Source organism: Pristiophorus japonicus, chromosome 2 (genome assembly GCF_044704955.1).
Source record: "Pristiophorus japonicus isolate sPriJap1 chromosome 2, sPriJap1.hap1, whole genome shotgun sequence".
Classification (NCBI taxonomy): Eukaryota; Metazoa; Chordata; class Chondrichthyes; family Pristiophoridae; genus Pristiophorus; species Pristiophorus japonicus.
Genome location: NC_091978.1, coordinates 113,171,806 through 113,190,621, shown reverse-complemented (window position 1 = coordinate 113,190,621; position 18,816 = coordinate 113,171,806). Strand labels below are relative to the sequence as shown.

General features: G+C 43.1%; 1 protein-coding gene across 2 annotated transcripts in view; it reads right to left on the bottom strand.

Annotated features, from left to right (window-relative positions):
* LOC139240204 (integrin alpha-2-like) overlaps window positions 1-18,816 on the bottom strand; it is a 233,106-nt gene that overhangs the window by 76,384 nt on the left and 137,906 nt on the right. For both annotated transcript variants that reach the window (XM_070868661.1, XM_070868671.1), the window contains exons 15-19: window positions 16,800-16,930; window positions 11,535-11,698; window positions 4,675-4,826; window positions 4,295-4,405; window positions 4,119-4,204 (exon numbers count right to left, since the gene is read on the bottom strand). In XM_070868661.1, coding sequence (XP_070724762.1) covers window positions 4,119-4,204; window positions 4,295-4,405; window positions 4,675-4,826; window positions 11,535-11,698; window positions 16,800-16,930 — 644 coding nt within the window. The remainder of the gene's footprint in view (window positions 1-4,118; window positions 4,205-4,294; window positions 4,406-4,674; window positions 4,827-11,534; window positions 11,699-16,799; window positions 16,931-18,816) is intronic.

The following is an 18,816-nucleotide window of genomic DNA, read 5'->3' as shown; positions in this document are numbered from 1 at the left end:
ACATAGAACCATAGACAATAGGTGCAGGAGTAGGCCATTCAGCCCTTCGAGCCTGCACTACCATTCAATAAGATCATGGCTGATCAGTACCCCTTTCCTGCTTTCTCTCCATACCCCTTGATCCCTTTAGCAGTAAGGGTTATATCTAACTCCTTCTTGAATATATGCAATGAACTGGCATCAACGACTCTCTGCGGTAGGGAATTTCACAGGTTAACAACTCTCTGAGTGAAGAAGTTGCTCCTCATCTCAGTCCTAAATGGCTTACCCCTTATCCTTAGACAGTGCCCTCTGATTCTGGACTTCCCCAACATCGGGAACATTCTTCCTGCATTTAACCTGTCCAGTCCTGTCAGAATTTTATATGTTTCTATGAGATCTCCTCTCATCCTTCTAAATTCCAGTGAATGCAGGCCCAGTCGATCCAGTCTCTCCTCATATGTCAGTCCTGCCATCCCGGGAATCAGTCTGGTGAACCTTCGCTGCACTCCCTCAATAGCAAGAACGTCCTTCCTCAGATTAGGAGACCAAAACTGAACACAATATTCCAGGTGAGGCCTCACTAAGGCCCTATACAACTGCAGTAAGACCTCCTTGCTCCTATACTCAAATCCCCTAGCTATGAAGGCCAACATACCATTTGCCTTCTTCACTGCCTGCTGTACCTGCATGCCAACTTTCAATGACTGATGTACCATGACACCCAGGTCCCGCTGCATCTCCCCTTTTCACTAATCTGTCGCCATTCAGATAATATTCTGCCTTCTGTTTTTGCTCCCAGTGGATAACCTCACATTTATCCACATTATACTGCATCTGCCATGCATTTGTCCACTCACCTAACTTGTCCAAATCACCCAGCAGCCTCTTAGCGTCCTCCTCACTATAGGCTATTTGTGAGGCCATACCTGGTGTACTCCGTACAGTTTTGGTCATATTTAAAGAAGGATCATCATTATCATCATAGGCAGTCCCTCGCAATCGAGGAAGACTTGCTTCCACTCTAAAAATGAGTTCTTAGGTGACTGAACAGTCCACCTTTGGCTCATTTGCCGTGAAGGAGTAGAGTGCTTGCTTTGGGAGTCTCGTTTCTGGCATGCAAACTATGTGGCCTGCCCAGGGAGCTGATCAAGTGTGGTCAGTGCTTCAATGCTGGGGATGTTGGCCTGGTTGAGGACGCTAACATTGGTATATCTGTCCTCCCAGGGGATTTGTAGGATATTGCAGAGACATCGTTGGTGGTATTTCACCAGCGATTTGGTTCTCGTATTGGACTGTACAGCCACCTAAGAACTCATGTTAAAAGTGGAAGCAAGTCTTCCTCGATTCCGAGGGACGGCCTATGATGATGATGATGAACAATCCAATATGGGAATTACAGTCCCTGTTACAGGTGGGACAGACAGTCGTTGAAGGAAAGGATGGGTGGGACTGGTTTGCTCCTTCCGCTGTCTGCGCTTGTTTTCTGCATGCTCTCGGCGACGAGACTCGAGGTGCTCAGCACCCTCCCTGATGCTCTTCCTCCACTTAGGGCGGTCTTTGGCCAGGGACTCCCAGGGGATATTGCATTTTATCAGGGAGGCTTTGAGGGTGTCCTTGAAACGTTTCCTCTGCCCACCTGGGGCTCGCTTGCTATCTAGAAGTTCCGAGTGGAGAGCTTGCTTTGGGAATCTTGTGTCAGGCATGCGAACAATGAGTCCCGCCCAACGGAGCTGGTCAAGTGTGGTCAGTGCTTTGATGCTGGGGATGTTGGCCTGATCAAGGATGCTAACGTTGGTGTGTCTGTCCTCCCAGAGGATTTGCAGGATCTTGCGGAAACATCATTGGTGGTATTTCTCCAGTGAGTTGGGGTGTCTACTGTATATGGTCTACATCTCTGAGCCATACAGCAGGGCCGGGTATCATTACAGCCCTGTAGACCATGAGCTTGGTGGCAGATTTGAGGGCCTGATCTTCAACAATCTCTTCCTCAGGTGGCCGAAGGTTGCACTGGTGCACTGGAGGCGGTGTTGAACCTCGTTGTCAATGTCTGCCCTTGCTGATAATAGGCTCCCGAAGTATGGAAAGTGGTCCATGTTGTCCAGAGATATACTTGCATTGGAGACTGTTCAGAGAAGTTTCACTAGGCTGATTCCAGAGATGATGGGGTTGACTTATGAGGATAGGTTGAGTAGGTTGGGCCGATACACATTGGAGTTCAGAAGAATGAGAGGTGATCTTATTGGAACATAAGATAATGAGGGGGCTCGACAAGGTGGATACATAGAGGATGTTTCCACTTGTGGGGGAATCAAGAACTAGAGGGCATAGCTTAAGAAACAGGGCCACCATTTAAAGCTGAGATGAGGAGAAATTTCTTCTCTCAGAGGGTTGTAAATTTATGGAATTCTCTGCCCCAGAGAGCTGTGGAGGCTGGGTCATTGAATATATTTAAGGCAGAGATAGTCAGATTTGTGAGCGATAAGGGAGTAAAGGGTTATGGAGAGCGGGCAGGGAAGTGGAGCTGAGTCCATGATCAGATCAGTCATGAGCTTATTGAATGGCGGAGCAGGCTCGAGGGGCCAAATGGCCTACTCCTGCTCCTATTTCTTATGTTCTTATTAATACTCATCCCTAATTGCCTTGAACACATTAAGAAATTGCATTGTTGGGACAGCACTCACATGTAGGCCAGATTAGATAGGGGTTTGGCAAATCCTTTCCCTGAAGGACATTCATGAATCTGCAGCTTTTTACAACAATCCAATAGCTTTACGAGTAATTTTTCTGGCACTAGCCCACAAATTACCAAATTTATTGAATTCAATTTCACAATTAAATCTCGTGGTGGGATTTAAACTCACATCCTCTGGATTGTTAACCCAGTATCATATCCACAAAGCTACTATACCCGATCAATTTTGAAGCAATTAGATTTTACATTTGTGGCAATCACTATTCGTTTCAAGTGTACGATAATTTTCATATTGAATGGAATTTTGAGGCACAAATCCAGATCCAGATCTTTACAGTAGTTTTAAAGGAAAGCTATTTTATGAACATTTTTAGAGTCTAATGTTAGTGAGTATCAGAAAATTAATGTTAAAGAGCAATTTAATATTTTTCAAAGAATGTTAAGACCAACGATATTACAACCTAATGAAAAACTGCTATAGATCCATTGTATTTTTTAAAAAAGGAAACAAAGTTTACCATCTTCAGAAAGATAAGAGCCAGCCATCCTAACAGATTATTGTTTTCACATTTAAAAACAAAGTAAAGCAAAGAATAGTAGGGAATCATCCACTAACATGCATGTCCCAAAAATTCCTCATGGTGTAATTAAAATGAAGTTAACATTCACTTGATATTGGTGAGTGAGAAATTAGCATCCCTAACATACAAGGGATAACTTCTAGTGCCAGAGGAACACATTTACTGGTGCAACGCATAGCAAATAAGGGCATGGACCCATGTATCTGTCCCATCTACTTGGCTTCAGGTTTTCTGGGAATTCCTGTGCCTCTAGAAGGATAAGAGCAGTAATTTGAGAGGTAAAAGGGGACATTGCCACATCTTTTTCCTATTTGGTCACCAGCCAGTGCTTAGTTTGATGGGTGCCCAGAAGGAACTGATTGAATATCTGAGTGGGTCAGGCAAAATTAAAATAGGTCTCAGAAGTAAAAATCTATTTTTTCACCCCATTAGGACACCAGGTCAGGGATCAGCGCTGGGGACCTACTGCTTTTTTTGGAAAGCAGCCAGAAAACCTTGACCATGTCATTGTTGAAGGACAACAGTGATTCCAGGTACGAGGTCAGCCAGGAGATGGGCCTGCACCATAGGAACATCTGGGCCATGCAAATGTTGTGAATCTCCAAATGCAGAAAGATTCAAGTCTGAACGGGCTTGGTGCCCTTTGGGTACGTTGTGCCAGACTAGCATCCAAAGCAAAATCATCCCTGCAAAGTTTAGAGTGCTCAGCCCTGATGAATTTGGAAACATAAGGGAACCTCAACACTATCAATGGGAAAGAACATATTGATCCTATTAAATCAAAATTGGGAACTTTAATTCTCAATAAATGCTCTTACAAACGAAGCGGAATGAATTAAATAAAGATGGTTACGTTTTCTCACCTGTTGCTTGGAATAATTGGATTAACTTTAATTGCAAGATCTGTTATGCATTCTTCATCTTCACCACAGTCTTTGAAGAAGGGAATCTACATAAACAGTTTGAATGGAATATTAAATTATTTACATAAACAATTTAGTATTTAATAAAACCAATCTGTGGTATCTCCTTTACTTACAAAATACTCCCTGGACCTTGCTGTGTAGGTATCAAGAGTAGGACCAGCGTTGATATTTTGTGGACCAAAGTCTAAACGTAGACCAATTGGGTTAACAATATCTCCTGTGTCCTAGTCAGGAGAGAATTATAACCATAATTGGAACACAACATCTAGAATTATATGGAATATACAATGAAATTGTAGAAATAAACATGCCTAATGCAAAAGGAATTGCAGTTGTTATCAAAAATATAGGCTTGCTATAAGGCTGTTTTACAATGCAACTGTGCACTTGAAACCATATTTTGCCTTCGTATAAGCTATCAAACCAGTTATAGCAATCAACAGAGTGTGAAATGTTCTGCCATTTATAACAAATAATTTAGCATCATACTTACTTGGACATAAAAGTCAAGTTGATTGCATTTTAGCGTGTTATCAATGGCAATATCCTTTTGTATTTCACGGTCCTGGTTTGCTTGAAACAATCCTCGTGAACTAACACGAGATGACTTGAGATCTGCATCCAATGTTGCACTGTACCTAATATCTGGCAGAATTTGAAAAGGATTAGTTTAATAAGACATTTCCCGTCTCCAAAATCTTTGCGATCTTTCACCTATTTTATGACATCTACGTAAACTCGAGGTCATCCAAAACTTGGCAGCCCATGTTCTAACTCGCACCAAGTTCCATTCACCCATCACCCCTGTGCTCGCTGACCTACATTGGCTCCCGGTTAAGCAACGCCTCGATTTCAAAATTCTCATCCTTGTTTTCAAATCACTTCATGGCCTCGCCCCACCCTATCTCAGTAATCTCCCCCAGCCCCACAACCTCTCATGATATTTGCGCTCCTCAAATTCTGTGCCCTTGAGCATCCCTGATTATAATCGCTGATCGGTGGTCGTGCCTAGGCCCTAAACTCTGGAACTCCCTCCCTAAACCTCTCCGCTTCTCTACCTCTCTTTCCTCCTTTAAGACACTCCTTAAAACCTATCGCTTCTGCTATAATTTCTTCTTATGTGACTCGGTGTCAAATTTTTGTCTTAAAACTCACCTGTGAAGTGCCTTGGACCATTTTACTACATTAAAGGCGCTATATAAATACAAGTTGTTGTTGTATCTTATAATCTAAAACTGTAATCAAATGAAGGAACTGCTCGCATGAATAATAGAATAGTGTAGCTTATTAGGAATTGATACCACATATAGCTGACTAATGAATTCATTTTAAGAACATAAGTACATAAGAAATAAGAGCAGGAGTAGGCTATTTGGCCTCTCGATTCTGTTCCGCCATTTAATAAGATCATGGCTGATCTGATCATGGATTCAACTCCACTTCCCTGACCGCTCCATATAACCCTTTATTCCCTTATTGCTCAAAAATCCGTCTATCTCCGCCTTAAATATATTTAATGAGCCAGCCTCCACAGCTCTCTGGGGCAGAGAATTCCACAGATTTACAACCCTCTGAGAGAACAAATTCCTCCTCATCTCAGTTTTAAACGGGCAGTCCCTTATTCTGAGACTATGTCCCCTAGGAGTGGAAATATCCTCTCTGCATCCGCCTTGTCGAGCACCCTCATTATCTTACATGTTTCAATAAGATCCCCTCTCATTCTTCTGAACTCCAATAAGTATAGGCCCAACCTACTCAACCTATCTTCATAAGTCAACACCATCATCTCCAGAATCAATTCTCCGAACAGCCTCCAATGCAAGTATATCCTTTCTTAAATATGGAGACCAAAACTGTACGCAGTACTCTAGGTGTGGCCTCATCAATACCTGTACAGTTGTAGCAGGACTTCTCTGCTTTTATATTCTATCGCCCTCGCAATAAAGGCCAACATTCCATTTGCCTTCCTGATTACTTGCTGTACCTGCATGCTAACCTTTTGTGTTTCATGCACAAGGACCCCCAGGTCCCTCTGTACTGTAGCACTTTGCAATTTTTCTCCATTTACATTATAATTTGCTTTTCTATTCTTTCTGCCAAAGTGGATAACCTCACATTTTCCCACATTATACTCCATCTGCCAAATTTTTGCCCATTCACTTAGCTTGCCTATATCCCTTTGCAGATTTTTTGTGTCTTTCTCGTAATTTGCTTTTCCATCCATCTTTGTAACCATAAGTGAATGAAAAAGAATAAATATGATTACTTAGTATAACTGTGTTCTGTTACCAAGAAATTAAAAATAAATGTGAAATGTGGTTTGGCAAGCTCTAACTCTTGCTGCTTTGGTCAAGAGAACAGTCAATTTAATGATGGAGAAAGTCATAATTGTTCTTCTGTCCTTGGATAGGATGCTTATCAGATCTGTTTAACATTACTGGTAAACACTTGCAGACTCAATGCATCCATGATGATTCAAGTTTGAGTGTCCATTTCAACTGGGATCTGAATCTAGAACATTATCTAGGAGCAAAACATTACATAGCTCAGTATAATGTTGCTTTTTTCAAACCAAGGTGTTGTGTATGGAGAAAGAGTCAGACTGAACACCGTGAGCTCAAAGTAAAGTGTGACCTTAGTCTTTTATTGCAGGTCTCCAGAGTGTCTCTCCAACCTGTGAAGACTCTTTAAATACCTGTGCTCCCAAGGGATTATGGGATGCCTTGGGACTCCAGGGAATGAGCCCTCTGGTGACTGTACAGAGTAAATACAAGTATACATACATAACAACACTCCCCCCACAAAGTCAATAGTGTAACTATTTATAATGTGAGTCGATGTGGGGACCTTCTTGCCCTGGTTGATTGTCTCAGTGTGAAAGCTGGTGTTGTTGAATCATTTGTTGGGCCCTCGCTGGGCTGTTGTGCAGCTGGCCTTGCTGGGCTACCTGGTGTGTTGGGCCCTGCAGGGGTGCTGTGGATGATGGGTTCTGCTTCGTGGTCAACCGTGGTGCCGGTTGCCACTGGTGTGTATGTTGAGGGATCAAAAAAGGTAGGGTCTAAGGTGGGTTGCTCAGGATAGTCCGTGATTCTGAATTTGATTTGATCCAAGTGTTTCTGGTGAATGAGTCCATTTGAAAGTTTGACCCGAAACATCCTGCTCCCCTCTTTGGCCACGACAGTGCTGGGAAACCACTTGGGACCTTGTCCATAATTTAATACAAATGCAGGATCATTGATTTCAATCTCGCGTGACACATTTGCGCTATCATAGTATGCACTTTGTTGAAGCCACCTGCTCTCTACCTGTTCATGCAGATCAGGGTGAACTAACGAGAGCCTTGTCTTAAGTGCTCTTTTCATGAGCAGTTCAGCAAGTGGGATCCCAGTGAGTGAGTGGGATAGGCGAGTCTGCAGTGAGCCTTCAGTTACTCTCTTCAAGCTTTGCTTGATGGTTTGCACAGTTCTCTCTGCCTGACCATTGGACGCTGGTTTAAACGGGGCAGATGTGACATGTTTGATCCCGTTACGGGTCATGAATTCTTTGAACTCAGCACTGGTAAAACATGGCCCATTGTCGCTCATCAGGACATCGGGTAGGTCTTGTGTGGCAAACATGGCCCGCATGCTTTCAGAGGTGGCAGCGGACGTGCTAGCTGACATTATCTCACATTCAAACCACTTGAAGTGCGCGTCTACAACCACAAGGAACATTTAACTCAAGAACGGACCTGCATAGCCGATGTGTACCCGAGACCACGGTTTGGAGGGTGAAGACCATAAACTTAGCGGCGCCTCCCTGGGTACATTGCTTAACTGTGAGCATGTATTACATCTGTGAACGCAGGACTCTAAGTTCGCATCGATACCGGGCCACCACACGTGGGATCTGGCTATCACTTTCATCATTACGATGCCTGAGTGGGTACTGTGGAAGTCATTTATGAAAGTGTGTCTGCCCTTCTTGAGGACCACTACTCAATTGCCCCACAGAAGGCAGTCTGCCTTTTATATAGACATTTCATCTATGCGCCGCTGGAATGGCTTTATCTCTTCCTGCTTTTCCACTGGGACACTGGACCAGCTCCCATGAAGCACACAGCTTTTGATTAGAGATAGTAAGGGGTCCTGGCTTGTTCAGATTTTGATCTGCCGGGCAGTGACGGGTGATTGCTCACTCTCAAATGCTTCCATAACCATGGTAGATCTGTGGGCTGCGCCATTTCCACCCCTATGGTGGGCAATGGCAGCATACTGAGAGCATCGGCGCAGTTTTCTGTGTCTGGACTGTGGCGGATGGCGCAGTTGTATGCAGATAACGTGAGTGCCCATCTCTGGACGCGGGCCGATGCATTGATATTTATCCCTTTACTCTTGGAGAACAGGGATGTAAATGGCTTATGGTCAGTTTCCAATTCGAATTTTAGCCCAAACAGGTATTGATGCATTTTATTTACCCCATAGATACACGCTAACGCTTCTTTTTCAATCATGCTGTAGGCTCTCTCAGCCTTAGACAGACTGCGGGATGCATAAGCAACTGGTTGCAGTTTTCCGAAATCATTAGCTTGTTGCAATACACACACGACGTCATATGACGACGCATCACATGCTAGTACCAAATGCTTACATGGATCATACAACATAAGCAATTTGTTTGAGCATAACTTTTATCTCGCTTTTACAAAGGCATTTTCTTGGCTTTTGCCCCAAACCCATTCATCCCCTTTTCATAGTAAGACATGCAGTGGTTCTAACAGTGTGCTGAGACCTCGTAAGAAGTTACCAAAGTAGTTCAGGAGTCCCAGAAACGACCGCAGCTCCATCACGTTCTGTGGCCTCGGTGCATTCTCGATTGCCTCCGTCTTCGCGTTGGTGGGCCTGATGCCATCTGCCGCAATCCTCCTTCCCAGGAACTCCACTTCAGGTGCCCAGAAAAACGCACTTCTAGCGTTTTAACCTGAGTTGAGTTTAACGTGGTTGAGTCGACTAAGAACCTCCTCCAGGTTCTGCAGATGCTCGACTGTGTTCCGACCTGTGACCAAGATGACGTCCTGCAAAACCACAGTGTGCGGGACCGACTTCAGTAAGCTTTCCATGTTTCTCTGGAATATTGCCGCTGTCAATTGGATTCCAAACGGGCATCTGTTATAAACAAAAAGACCTTTATGCGTGTTGATGCAGGTGAGGGCCTTCGATGATTTCTCCAGTTCCTGTGTCATGTAGACTGAAGTCAGATCCAGCTTCATGAACGTCTTTCCTCCTGCCAGTGTTGCAAAGAGGTCGTCGGCCTTTGGTAGTGGGTATTAGTCCTGCAGGGAGAAATGATTGATAGTTACTTTGTAATCGCCACAGATTCTGCCGGTGCCATCTCCCTTGAGGACTGGGATGATAAGACTGGCCCACTCGTTGAACTCGATCGGGGAAATGATGCCCTCTCTTTGCAGCTGGTCTAGTTCAATCTCTACCCTTTCTCTCATCATGTACGGTTCTGCTCTCGCCTTGTGATGGATGGGTCGCGCCCCCGGAATTAGGTGGATCTGCACTTTTGCTCCTTTGAATTTCCCGATGCCTGGTTCGAACAGCGAAGTAAATTTGTATAAGTCCTGGGCACACGAAGTGTCGTCAGCGGGCGATATCGCTCGGACATCATCCCAATTCCAGTGTATCTTTCGCAGCCAGCTCCTGCTGAGCAGCGTGGGACCATCGCCTGGTACCACCCAGAGTGGTAGCTTATGTACCGCTCCATTGTTGGAGACCTATACGGTAGCACTGCCGATTACAGGAATCAGTTCTTTCGTATAAGTTCTTAGTTTTGTGTGAACTGGAGTTAAGACTGGCCTTGAGGCCTTGTTGCACCACAACCTTTCGAAAGTCTTTTTGCCCATGATGGACTGGTTCACACCCATGTCCAGCTCCATTGACTCTGAGAACCCATTTAGTTCAACATTCAGCATTATTGGGGGACAATTCGTGGTGAATGTGTGCACCCCATGTACCTTTGCCTCCTTGATCTGAGGCTCTGGTTCGTTGTGAATCTTTGTGGATCTGTCCTCCTCTGCAAAATGGTGGTTTGCAGGTTTAACAGGCTTTGCAGTTCACCTGCACACTAGTTGGAGGTTTCCCATTGTTCCACAGCCCTTGCAAACGTACTCTTTGAATCGACATGAATGGAAATGGTGATCACCCCCGCGGCGCCAACAAGGTGTTAATGGCCTTGCATTCATCACCCTTGATGGCGGACTCTGAGACATCTGCGGACATGTAGCTACAGGTATGCGTGACCTGCCTTGTATGTTACGATTCAAAAACAACATCACTTTGTTCACTGTACTTGCAGCAGCACTTGTGTGCTCAGAGATTTGCTTCATCTTGTCACTGGTGGCAATGAACGCTTGGGCTATCGCTATGGCCTTACGCAAGGTTGGGGTCTCTACAGTCAAAAGTTTGTGAAGTATGGTTTCGTGGCCAATGCCCAGTACGAAAAAGTCAGTTGTGTGTGGAGAAAGAGTCATTCTGAACACTGTGAGCTCAAAGTAAAGTGTGACCGTAGTCTTTTATTGCAGGTCTCCAAAGTGCCTCTCCAACCTTTAAAGCCTCCTTAAATACCTGTGCTCCTAAGGGATTATGGGATCCAGGGGATGAGCCCTCTGGTGGCTGTACAGAGTAAATACAAGTTTACATATATAACACAAGGCATTTACCAAGTATCCCTCTTCTCCACATTGGATTGGGTTTATCTCTGTACCACCATCGAAGAGTTTGTGTTGGAATCCTTGTGATACTGTATCTGACTTTGTCCAGTCCGTTCACTTTTGACTGGTGTAAGTCACAATCATATAAACCCTTTATAGTCAATTTTAATTTGGGGCAAGAATGCAGTGTGCGAAGCCTGGGGTGAATGGGAATTGCCCATGATGGCACCATGTGAGGTCTGAGCCATTTTAACAACCGGGCCTAATTCCTATTTTGGAGCTTGATTTAGTGGTTGGAACCACCCCATTATCTGTAAACCCAGGTAGGTTGTGATTTCTTACTGAACTAGAAAGTGTAAATAATAAGAATAAAATCAAATCTATAAATGTATGGGCCCTGAAATTCTACTGGGGTTGTCCCAGTCCTTGTCATAACTCTGGCAGGAGACTGGTGGAACCTCACCAAAAAATAATGGAAACCTGGCTGGAGGTATGCTGGGAGACAGGATAACCCCAATGTAATTTCAGAGCCATACTGATTTTGTCAGTCAATGTAAATCTTGGTAATATAAAATGACATAACTGATTTTGACACTGTGTATCGCACCATATCTAAATAAAATAAAATAAAATAGTTGATAACATGTAATAATCCTTACTGATTGAAGATCCAGGTTTTTCAGGTTTGATTGTAGCTTGGAAGCATATTTTAATCTGGCCACAAATTTGACTCTTTCCATTAACCAGACAAGTTTTGTTCAAAATGGACAGTTTTGTTGGCTCAAATATCAATGAAACACTTACATTTGCAATGCTTCGTGACCTGAAAAAAGAAATGAAAACACATTGTGACTATCAATACTTAAATGATAGTGAAGCACTAATTGAATTAAAGCAAGTACAGTAACTGCATGAGGAAAGCTAAAATATCTACCTTTATGTCCACATACCAATGGATTAGACTCAGTCATCCAAATTAATCATAAGCAGCAACTACAAAACATGGTGACTGAAGGCTGACATGATTTTGGCCCTTATTCCTGTGCAAATTTAAAAAATTGTTCTCAGATTATGGGCAGCATTGACAAGGCGACAATTATATCCCATTCCTAGTTGCCCTGTAAGGTGGTTGTGGGCTTTCTTCTTGAACTGCTTTAGTCCTTGTGATGTTGCTCCCACAATGGAGTTAGGTGGGGCATTTCAGGATATTGACCCAGCAACATTGAAGGATTTATGATATATATCCACATCAGGAAGGTATGTGACTTGGTGGAAAACTTAGAGGGGCTGGTGTTCCCATGACGTTGTTACTCTTGTACTTCTCATGTTGCAGGGGAGGGAAGTGTTGTTGAAGTAACCTTGCTGAGTTGCTACAGTGAATCCTGTAGACTAGACTTTGTCTTCACAAGGTCTGTGCGGTGGTCACTTTTACCAAAGCTGTTGTGGACACACAAATCCCCAACAGGTAGGTTGGTGAGTATGATGTCAAATATGCTACTTCTTTTTGTTGATTCCCTCACTACCTGCAGCTGACCCGGTCAGGCATCTATGTTCTTCAGGGCTTGGCCAGCTCAGTCAGTGGTGGTACTACTGACCTACTCTTGGTGATTGATATTGAAGTCTGCCAACCAGAGTATATTCTATACCCTTGCTTCCCTCAGAGCTTCCTCCAAATGATGTTCAACAGTGAGGAGAACTTATTCATTAGCTGAGGGGGATGCGAGGGGCAGGTTGTAAGTAATGATCAGCAGGAAGTTTCCTTGATCTTGTTTGACCTGAAACCATGAGACGTGAAGGAATCCATATCAACGTTGAAGACTCCCTGGGCTAAACCCACCTGATTGCATACTACCATGCACCTACCTGGTGGGTTAATCCTGCAATTGTTGCAGGGCATACCCTGGGATGTTTATGGGGCAGTCTGCATTGTTGGCTAATAGATATATTCTTCAAATACGACTATGTCAGGCTATTGTTTGACTAATCTTTGGGAGAGCTCTTGCAACTTGGAGATCAGCCCTCAGATGTTTGTGAGGATGAATCTGCAGGGTTAACTGGGCTGAAATGTCCCTCGAGCCTGCTCTGCCATTCAATAAGATCATGACTGATCTGATCCTGCTCTCAACTCCACTTTCCTGCTCGCTCCCCATAACCCCTGACTCCCTTATCGTTCAAAAATCTGTCTATCTCCACCTTAAATACATTCAATGACCCAACTTCCACAGCTTTTTGAGGGAGAGAATGCCAAAGATTCACCACCCTCTGAGAGAAGAAATTCCTCCTCATTTCCGTTTTAAATGGGCAACCCCTTATTCTGAAACTATGCCCCCTAGTTCTAGATTCACCCACTAGGGGAAACATCCTCTCTGCATCTACCCTGTCAAGCCCCCTCAGAATCTTATACATTTCAATAAGATCACCTCTCATTCTTCTAAACTCCAATAAGTATAGGCCCAACCTGGTCAACCTTTTATCATATGACAACTCCTTCATCTCAGGAATCAACCTCGTGAATCTTCTCTGAACTACCTTCAATGCAAGTCTATCCTTCCTTAAATAAGGAGAGAAAAACTGTCTACTGTACTCCCGCTATGGTCTTACCAACGTTATGGCAGGGCTTCCCTACTTTTATACTCTATCCCCCTTGCAATAAAGACCAACATTCCATTTGTCTTCCTAATTACTTGCTGTACCTGCATGCTAACTTTTTTGTGTTTCATATATAAGGACCCCCAGATCCCTCTGTATCACTGCATTTTGTAACCTCTCTCCATTTATATAATAATTAGCTTTTTTATTTTACCTACCAAAGTGAATAACCTCACATTTTCCCACATTATACTCCATCTGCCAAATTTTTGCCCACTCACTCGCCTATCTATATCCCTTTATAGATTCTTTGCATCCTCCTCACAACTTGCTTTCCCACCTACCTTTGTATGATCAGCAAATTTGGCTACAGTATACTCGGTCCCTTCATCCAAGTCATTAATATAGATTGTAAATAGTTGAGGCCCCAGCACTGATCCCTGTGGCACCCAACTAGTTACAGTTTGCCAATCTGAAAATGACCCATTTATCCTGACTCTCTGTTTTCTGCTAGTTAGCCAATCCTCTATCCATGCTAATATATCACCCCCAACCCCGTAAGCTCTTATCTTGTGCAGTAACCTTTTATGTGACACCTTATCGAATGATTTCTGGAAATCCAAATACACATCTACTGGTTCTCCTTTATCCACCCTGCTCATTACATCCTCAAAATACATGAAAAATTTGTCAAACATGATTTCCCTTTCATAAAACCATGCTGATTCTGCTTGACTGCATTATGATTTTCTAAATATCCTGCTACTTCTTCCTTAATGATGGACTCCAATCCAGCATTTTCCCAACAACAGATATTAGGCTAACCGGTCTATAGTTTCCTGCTTTCTGTTTCCCTCCTTTCTTAAATAGGGGTGTTGCATTTGCCATTTTCCAGTCAATTAGGACCTCTCCAGAATCCAGAGATTATTTGTAGATTATAACCAATACATCCATTACCTCTTTTAAGAGCCTAGGGTGCAGGCCATCAGGTCCAGGGGACTTGTCCACCTTTAGTCTCATAAGTTTGCCTAGTACTTTTTCTCTAGTGATAATGATTGTTTTAAGTCCCCCCAACAATAGCCCCTCAATTATCAATTATTGGAATGCTTTTACTGTATTCCACCGTGATGACTGATATAAAATATTTGGTCAAAGTCTCCGCCATTTCCCTGTTTCCCATTATTAATTCCCCAGTATTATCCTCTAAGGGACCAATGTTTACTTTAGCTATTCGCTTCCTTTTTATATACCTGTAGAAACTCTTACTGTCTGTTTTTATATTTCCTGCTAGTTTACTCTCATTTTTTTAGTCGTCCTTTGCTGGTTTCTAAAAATTTCCCAATCCTCTGGCCTTCCACTGTCCTTCGCAACATTGTATTCCTTTGTTTTCAATTTGATACCATCCTTAGCTTCCTTAGTTAGCCACGCATGGTTCATCCTTCTCTTAGAGTCTTTCTTTCTCACTGGAATATATCTTTGCTGAGAGTTATGAAATATCTCCTTAAATGTTTGCCACTGTTTTTCTACAGTCTTATCCTTAATTTATTTCCCAGGGGAGGGAGGAATAAGCACATACATAAGCCCTAAGTAAACACTGCAAATCCACCACAGCTGACAGAACAAAAAATATCAAATGTTCAAGAATGTAGGTAACTGGGAATACGAGGCTTTAGGAATGTTAGATAAATAGTATTACAAATATTTTTCAGACAGATTCATATCTTTCTGTATCAGTAACATTAAATGTGTTTTACTTGTCAGTGATACCATACATTGCTTCAGTAAATTTGTTGTATAGGAATATAAAAATTACTATACAAAAAGAAGACGAAGGTTCATCTAGTTTGCCTTCTACCATTCTGGTAGTCACATGATACAATGATACAATGATAATGGAATTGTTGAATAATCATAGCAATCAATCTTCTACAACAGACCCAGACATGAGGTCAGGAAAACCCCAGTGGTGACGAGTTTTCGGGACCATGAATTCAAAGTCACCTGCCAAGCATGTTACACTTACCACGTGTCATATTGTATGTTATTTTCTGAAAGAAATCTATCTAATTTGCATTTGAATAAATCAATGCTAACTACTACCACCATAGGGAGTCTGCTGCATAGAGTGACCACTCATTCACTGAAATATTGGCCCCAATATTTACTCGGGCTGTGAAGAGAGCAGTGGGGTGGGGGGGCGCGGGGGCGTGGGGAGAGGATTTCCAGATGGGAAACCCGTAAGGAAGGGTTTCTCGAATATCCTGCAAAAAATAACGGCAAGATATCTTTACATTTTTTTCAATAGGTTTCCTGCCCAACAGCCAGCCTGATTGCTAGGGTGGCTGCCTGTCGGACTTGAAAGCCTGTGGCACAAGGCCGCATCTGGGGAGTGGAAAGGAGGGAGGGAGTTATGGGGTGCAGGGGTTATTGTGGGGTGGGAGATTGCAGGGAGTTTGAGATCGACGGGGGAGAGGGGAGATCATGGGGGGTGGAGATCAAAGTTGAGCACTTCAGATGTACGTCAAGAAGGATATCGTGGAGGTCGAGAGGAGGATTGAGGAGGTCGAGTGGAGGGGGTTTGTGGAGGTTGGGGGGAGATCATGGGGGATGTGGGGGATAGTCGGCAGATGACAGGGTTTGTAAAGAGGCTTGGTTAATGAGCCTGGAAAAAATACTCCCACACTTCTTGGCCCAAAAGCATTGCTGCAAATGCACTACATTATAAATCTGGCCCTTCGTGTGTCCTTTTACCTGCTGGGATTGCCAGCCTCCTTGAGTAAAAAATAAAAAATCGTGTTAAAATGGAGGCACACGGCCTCCTTAAAATCTTTTACTGACCGACCAAATCCCGATAGTGGATTGTTCATCCGGCCCCGGACATGCCTCCATTAAAACCATAAGCGGGCGGGTTGGAAATTTAGATTTTTTTTAACTGAAAACTCATCCAAACCCATCCATTCTTGGGGGTGAAAATTACTCCTATTGTTGCCGCAGATTATTTTTGAATTTACCCCACTTCAATTGCAGACTGTGTCCTCTGGTTCTACTGTTCTGGACAAGGTGAAATAGTTTGTCACTGTCTACATTATTTAGTCACTTTAGAATCCTAAATGCAGCAATCATATCACCTCTCAAATTCCCTTTTCCAGTGAGAACATGCCCAATTTAGATAATTGCTCCTTTTAAACCAATTCAGTAACACGGTTGCATTTAGGTTGCAGCAGGGCTTATAAACATCAGAAACCACACTCCAGATCCTAGACTACCATGGGCAATACCATGGGAGAACTATTTGTAACATATTAGAAACTAGAAAACACCATCAAGTCTCATACCAGAGTTGCACAACATTCCCAATGGATCCAATTGATAGATCTGTGATGGTATCACCATTCAAGTCCAACTGTCCATCAATGGACAGTCCAAAATATTGCAATTTTGTGTTGATTTTTGAAGCTTGTATTTTCTAGAAAACAGATCAACATATGTTTAGAATTTGTATTTATGCTGAGATAGAACAGTAAGTTGGAAATAAAGGGACAATTTTGATTAAAGTACTGTGCCAGCCTAACTTATATGTGTGTATCTCTTGAACTTTTAAAGGTTGAGCTGATCTCTAACAGTATACACATGTGACAAATCTGGAAATTTTGGAATGTAGCCAGAGGTAATAGTTATCTCACAATGCTAGTGAACTGAAGGACACCTTTCGAAGTGAAATAAACTCGAAAGAAAGAACTTGCAATTATATAGCGTCTTTCATAACCTCACAACCCTCAGGATATCCCAAAGCACTTTGCAGTTAATAAAACACTATTGAAGAGTAGTCGCTGTTGTAATGTAGGTAACACAGCAGCCAATTTGCACACAACAAGGTCCTAAAAACAGCAATGTGATATTGACCAGATAATCTGTTATTGAAGGATAAATATTGATGAGGACACCAGGAAGAACTCCCGTGGTCTTCTTATGTTCACCATGGGACCTTAATTTAACGTCTCATCTGAAAGATAGCACCTTCAACAGTGCAACTCGCTCAGTACTGTACTGGAAAGTCAGCCCAGATTTTGTGCAAGTCTTGGAATGGAATTTGAACACACAACCTTCTGCCTCAGAGATGAGAGTGCTACCACTGAGCCATGGCTGACACCTAACTTAGAATTATAGAAGTTTACAGCACGGAAGGAGGCCATTTCGGCCAACAAGAGGCTATCCAATCTAATCCCACTTTCCAGCTCTAGGTCCGTAACCTTGCAGGTTATGGCACTCTAGGTGCATATCCAAGTACTTTTTAAATGTGGTGAGGGTTTCTGTCTCTACCACCCTTTTAGGCAGTGAGTTCCAGACCCTCACAACCCTCTGCGCAAAGGAATGTCCCCTCAAATCCCCTCTAAACCTTCTACCAATTACTTTAAATTTATGCTCCCTGGCTCTTGACCCATCTGCTAAGGGAAATATGCCCCTTCTATCCACTATATCTAGGCCCCTCATAATTTTATACACCTCAATGAGGTCTCCCCTCAGCCTCCTCTGTTTCAAGGAAAACAAATCCAGCCTATCCAATCTGTCCTCGTAACGAAGATTCTCCACTCCCAGGAACATCCTCGTAAAACTCCTCTGTACCCTCTCCAGTGCAATCATGTCCTTCCTGTAATGAGGTGACCAGAACTGCATGCAGTACTCCAGCTGTGGCCTAACCAGTGTTTTATACAGCTCAAGCATAACCCACCTGGCTCTTGTATTCTATGCCTCGGCTAATTAAAGCAAGCATTCTGTATGTCTTCTTAACCACCTTATCTACCTGGCCTGTTACTTTCAGGGATCTGTGGACATGCACTTAAAGGTCCCTTTGTTCCTCTACACTGCTCAGTATCCTACCATTTAATGTGTATTCCCTTTCCTTGTTAGCCCTCCTCAAATACATTACCTCACACTTCTCCGGATTAAATTCCATTTGCCACTGTTCTGCCCACCTGACCAGTTGATTGATATCTTCCTGCAGTTCGCAGCTTTCTTCTTCATTATCAACCACATAGCCAATTTTAGTATCATCTGAAAACTTCTTAATCATATCCCCAACATTCAAGTCTAGATCATTGATGTATATCACATAAGGCAAGGGACCTAGTACTGAGCCCTGCGGAACCTCACTGGAAACATCCTTTCAGTCACAAAAACACCCATCAATCATTACCCTTTGCTTCCTGCCTCTGAGACAATTTTGGATCAAACTTGCCACTTTGCTCTGGATCCCATGGGCTTTTACTTTCATGACCAGTGTGCCATATGGGACCTTATCAAAAGCTTTGGTAAAATCCATATACATTACATCATATGCTTTGGCCTCATCGA